Source organism: Anopheles moucheti, chromosome 2 (genome assembly GCF_943734755.1).
Source record: "Anopheles moucheti chromosome 2, idAnoMoucSN_F20_07, whole genome shotgun sequence".
NCBI lineage: Eukaryota > Metazoa > Arthropoda > Insecta > Diptera > Culicidae > Anopheles > Anopheles moucheti.
Genome location: NC_069140.1, coordinates 98,415,990 through 98,421,694, shown reverse-complemented (window position 1 = coordinate 98,421,694; position 5,705 = coordinate 98,415,990). Strand labels below are relative to the sequence as shown.

At 52.6% G+C, this 5,705-nt stretch overlaps 1 protein-coding gene across 1 annotated transcript; it reads left to right on the top strand.

Moving 5' to 3' along the window:
- Window positions 1–2,623: 2,623 nt before the first annotated feature.
- Window positions 2,624–5,378, top strand: LOC128298857 (SR-related and CTD-associated factor 4-like). The gene is made up of 3 exons (XM_053034657.1): window positions 2,624–2,750; window positions 2,788–2,868; window positions 2,998–5,378. Exons 1-3 carry the CDS (start codon window positions 2,624–2,626, stop codon window positions 5,292–5,294), a joined length of 2,505 nt encoding a protein of 834 aa, XP_052890617.1. The 3' UTR covers window positions 5,295–5,378.
- Window positions 5,379–5,705: the final 327 nt, after the last annotated feature.

The following is a 5,705-nucleotide window of genomic DNA, read 5'->3' as shown; positions in this document are numbered from 1 at the left end:
AACTTGTTTTTCGTGGGCTAAATCGAATCTTATTTAAACTGTGTCCCCCCCCCCCTTCCCACACTATCGAATCGAATGGAATAATGACTTCAATTGCGGGAGGGGTTGCGGGAGCTATTGTCATCGTAACGTCAACCAGTCGCGGCTAATCGCTTCCCGAAGCAGCAAACAACGAAACAGTTGGAAACGATTTCCATCATCATGATTTGTGGACGAGCTTCAGAGTTCCCGTCTTGAGCAGTGTGGATACACCGTGGAACCGAGATCCGATTCTTCCACGAGTTTTGAAGTAGGATTAAACTGACGGGCCTTAACCGTGCTGCAGCAGGCACAAAACCACAAATAAGCCGAAAAGTGGAGGTTTTACCGGGACACGAGTAACAGAAAAAAAAAGTGGGTAAATGCTACTGGAAGCTGGATTAACCGCGTGACCCCGGGAGTGCTGTAAGCACCAGACATGTTTTTGGGTTGTTTATTCAGGCCGGGCTTGGAATTCCCGTATCGATCGCTTTCGGTGGCGGCAGTAGCCGCCGTGTAACAATATGTTTTTGTTTTAATGCATGCTTAAGCCATCGATTCCCCACGAATTTCGAACGAAAATGAAAATAAAACATGACTGTGTGGCGCGAGAGGAATTACAGTGACTTGTGATGGGAAGCAGTCGTCGACGATAACCTTCGGTTAATCTCACCCGGGTACGGCAGCGCGAACAACAAATGTGTGATTTTGGTCAGTTACTCTCGACCTCATTTTCGTGCATGATCAACATCAGCAAGGTCTTCCAAGGGGAAGAATATCACGAGAAGTTTGCACATTATCACTACGAATTTATTTTGGCACAAATATTGAACTGTTACAGAGCTAGAGGTTGAGCTTCATCCACCAAACGATGAGGAGAAAGTTTGTGCCATTGAGGACGCTTTCTTGTTGCCGATAACCTGGAAGCTGGATGACGATCCGTGCGATTTGGTGATCACTGTCCCATCGGCTAGAACGATCCTCTCCGAACCGGTATTCGCATTGGACGTTGACCCCGTACCATCCATTCCGAGGTTTTGGCTCTGAGATGACCCAGTCGTTCGACTGCCCTCCTTTCCCGCCTCCTTGAACGATTCCGAGTGTGTCTGGGCCTGGCTGGCCTGGCTACCCTGGGCCGTCTGGATGGACGACCCCGAACCGCCGGACGTTTGTTCCCGCACGTTAGCACCGTCGCGCACCACCTTCGTATCGGTGTTGGTGTTCGACAGCGCCTGATGGTCCTTCCCGAACGATGCCGACTGACCTTGGGCCAGGTTTTGGCTCTGGAACTTGTCGCCCGACTGGAACGATTGTTGCTGCGTGTTGGTAGCGCTCAGCTGACCACTGCTCAGATCAGCCGCAATGTTTGCCGATTGGCTTCCGCCGGCCGTTTGCTGCTGGACACTGCCATCCTTCCCGACGATCGTTTGCGAACCCGTATTGGAGGCGGCCGACTGTTCGAACGCTGGCAGTCTCACCTCGTCGTGATCATCCTCGGGGAAGTAAATGGCGTCACTGTGAGACGGACGTGCGATCGACACGGTGGCAATCAATCCCACGGCAAACACAAACTTCACTGGCAGGAATAGCATCTTACTCGGACCGATCGACTTCAAGTTGCGACTGTACACTGAACGCACCGGACACAATCGTACTCGCTTTCCCCTTCCAGTACGTCAAAAACCTGACCCCATGTGATAAGCATCGAACCGTACCGCACGTACGGTGCGCGGTCCCTTTTCACATTTCACGCCACACAAACGATGAAACCCTGCGTGTTGTAATGAGACCCGGCGCGGGCAAGTGTTCGTGGAACAGTACTGTTGGAATTCCCAATCCAAAACCACACCGTCCAACCTTGCATCGCGCGTCACTCGCGGCAAGAGTTGTGCTAATCAACAAGCAGAGATCGGAAAGCTGGCTGAAAGCTGGCCGGTGATACAATTCGGGAATTCTGACGACTCGATTGCCTTAAAGTGTCCCTTCTTTTGCGGATATTCGCCCGGTTCCGATACTGGTTTTGCGGATCAGAAAATCCCACTATCTGTGATGACGTGGCGGGGTTTTTTTTTATTTCTGCAGCCTCCACTTGATAAGAGACTTCCTTCCCGGCTCCAAAACAGTTCAACAACTTCGCTTCGAATCGTAGCAACCTGATGACAGAGGTGCGTTGTTGGGTGAGATCCGTTACTATAATGGGGCCCAACACAACCTTGCCGGTCGAGTGCTTGGGAATCCCCCCCCGGCCTGCATGGTCGTCGTCGGCCGGCAGAGTAAACGGCTGTCGAAGAAACAACCGTAACACCGAAGTTGGATTGTGGCTGCGTCATCGGACCTTGGCGCTAGTTTGGTACGTCCGTGAGCGAGGTTGTGCAGAGAACGCGAAAAAGCGAAACCAGTTCCGACGCGGCTGAAGACAACACGACGAAGACACGTCGCCGCGTTCGCGACCCTACCAGCGGTGCAAAATCAATGTTCAATGGCCGGGCTTTTTGTTGTTTTCAATGTCGGTTGAACCGGGGCCTTGGTTCCGGGGCACGGGTACGGGGAAAAACCAGTTCTATTTCGCTGCTTGTGGACATGATTTGGACAACAGCAACGGGCGATGTTGATGTTGATATCTGGCAGCGGTGATCAGTTCTGCGTGGTACCGTCTTCCGGACAGAGTGAATTCTCCTCATCGTTGTGCGCGGTGTGTAACACTTTTCTGGCAAACAGCCCCCGAAAAAGGTGTGAATTTGTGTGCTAAACTTCTGGGTCTCCTTCTAGCAGACTTCACCTCACCAACGACGATGATGTTACGCACGGTGGTCGTGTGTGCATTGTTAATACTTTCCGCCGCAAATAAAGGTTCGTATAGAGTGAAATGTTCTACAAAACGCATCGGAGCGAACATCGGCTCCGAAAGTGCTCTGTTCCGATGTCCAAAAGCGGACATTCACTTCTTCTAATATAAGCTAAATTGCGTGTTCTGTTTAGGTGCCAACGGTCATCGTCGCTACGGACAGCATGATAGCGGAGAAGATGATGATCATTACGAGCAACCGCGCGGTTACGGTCAACAGCAGGGCTTAGCTGTAGGAGCCGGTTTTGGATACAACCCATACTACGGCATGCAGCAGTATGGGTATGGCGCACAGCCGAACCTGTTCGAGGTGGTGTCGAAGAACACGGCTGCAGTGTTTGATAGCGTTAACAAACAGATCGGACAGACGTTTAACGCCGTTGCGCGACCGATCGGTGTCGGGTTTGGGTACATACCCGGCCAGTTTGGAGCGCCGGGACCGATCGGATCGTTTGGGTTCGTTCCACCCGGACAACAGATGGGATTCACCCCAGGTGGCCATCCGCCTGGATATGGCTATGAAGGTCATCATCATAATCATCATGGCCATCATGGTAGACCGGATGGGTTCCAAGGCAATAATAACAATCCTCATGGTAATTGGCATCAAGGAGGACATCCGTACGAAGATAGACCACATCAAGGACCGTACGATCCGTCCGTACCGAAGGCACCAGTTACTCCGGTAGTGAAACCAGCTCCAATTCCTCCAACACCTCCGGTTTCCGTCACGCCTGGAGTTCCGGTACAACCTCCTGCGGTGCCTTCGTCACCACCACCACCACCACCAGCACCTCCAGTAGTGGATCCTAACCCTCCAAGAGTTAATCCGCAGCCAGCACCTCCTACCGACAACAGCTGGTCCTCTGACAATGTCCCACCAGTAGCACCACCACCTCCACCACCACCAACCACGGGTGACAACAACCTTCCACCTGTAGCTCCATCACCTCCACCACCACCACCATCTCCTCCAGTCAATGTCCCACCAGTAGCACCTGCTCCACCCGCACCTAAAGAAGGCATTACGACGGATAACGAAGAGGACGATAAGACCATCTATGACATTGACATTCGCGGAGAGTTCGAAGGCACGAAGGCACGACGAAAGCGTCAGTTCTTTCCGAATCTCTTTAACCAAATTGGAGGACTCGTAAACACCGCCGTCAACTCGGCTGGAACAGTTGCCCAAGGTGCCTTGAACGCCGGTCAACAGCAGACATTCGGATTCCCGAACTTCTTCGGCCAGGGAAGACCTCCCCGACCTCAGCAACCGGCACAACCACAAGCTCCGAACAATCCACCCCAACAGCCGCCACCACCACCACCTCCAGTGAATCCACCGGTCCAGCAGGATAATAAAACACCGGAACTTAACCTCCAAACACTCGGACAGGATGGGATGATTTGGACCTACGAAACGCTCGGAGTGACACCGCCACCACCGGGGCGCGTTCGACGTAATACGGATGCGATCTACTTTCCCGACGATGACGATGACGATCGATTCTCGCACCTCCAGAACAAACCGGTGAAACCGCCACCACCACCACCACCGCCGTCTTCACCCTACCAACCATCGGTAGGTTCCAATGCCGGCGCGCAGAGTCAATCCCAGAACGTGGCCAACGGGTTCCAGCAGAGCAGCGGTTCGCAGAGTCAAACACAAACCGTCCAAAACCAGCATGGTACGTTCAACCAGAATGCAGCGGGCAGCACGTCGGGCAATGTGGCGGTGGATGGGTCATCCGGTCAGCTGAGTGCAGCCAACACACAGCAGCAAAGCTTCCAGACGGCGCACGGTTCGGGCAGCCAGAACCAAGCTAACAGCCAGTCGGCCAACTTCGACAAAAATGGCAACCTGCAGCTGTCCAACTCGAACGCCAACACCATGTCGATCCGGGAAAAGGACAAGTACAAGGAGCAAGCGAACGCCGGTTCGTCCTCGGTCGTGCAGAACCAATTCGGCCAACAGTCGAGCAACGCGCAAACCAACTCGGAAACGTTCTTCGAGAATGGCGTGCAGGGCAACAAGAACAGTGCCTCCAGCCAGAGCTTGCAGACGAACAAGGATGGTTCGGTGTCGGGTTCGAACAGTAACACCATGTCCAACACCTTCACCGGTCCGGGCGGTTTAACTGGGTCGTCCTCATCCAGCCAATCGTCCTCGTTCAACAAGGGTGGCGCCGGTCATGGTGGCGCTCAATCCGGAGCATCAAGCGGCGCTACGAGTGGGGCATCGTCCAGCGGGGCATCGTCCTCTAGCAGCAGCGCCTCGTCCAGTTCTTCAGGCGCGGGTGCGGGATCACTCAGCATCAGTGCCTCGTTCTCGGGGATTCCATTCGGGCAGATACCTTTGAACACCTTCCTGCCCAATCTGTTCCCGAAGCTAACCGGACAGCAGCAACTGGTGAGAGGTGCGCAATTTTAATTCTAGTATTTCAGGTATTAAAAACAGACAGAGCATGAACTCAAAGTTCAGCGCATTAAGCAGCATATTTTCTAATAATATTGGTCTCACAACTAGGGGACACAGCCGAACACGAACCATGTTTGACCGAAATGACGGCGCTTATTATCGTGTTTGAATGTTTAATTATGTTCCGAAATTCTAGTTTTCTTCCGGTGCGTGTTGCAAGCTTATGCTTATCGAAGTATAAGAGAGTGACGTTTCCAAAAATATTCATGAGAAAATGGTAAGTTCTTTCGAGCATACTTTTTTTTAATAATGACTTGAGTTTCGTGTCTAGCACTGGCCAACACGCAAAGCGTTCGCGAGTGATTGATTTCCGTAGGTCTGTCAAGCAAATTCGGAAAGACACCTTCCATGAAGCAACCTTCC

What these genes read in the sequence shown, in the direction of transcription:
- LOC128298857 (XM_053034657.1), top strand. Translation starts at nt 2,624, where the DNA reads ATGTTGATGTTGATATCTGGCAGCGGTGATCAGTTCTGCGTGGTACCG. An exon ending in AAACAGCCCCCGAAAAAGGT is followed by an intron (nt 2,751 to 2,787) that starts GTGAATTTGTGT and finishes GTCTCCTTCTAG; the next exon opens with CAGACTTCACCTCACCAACG. An exon ending in ACTTTCCGCCGCAAATAAAG is followed by an intron (nt 2,869 to 2,997) that starts GTTCGTATAGAG and finishes TGTTCTGTTTAG; the next exon opens with GTGCCAACGGTCATCGTCGC.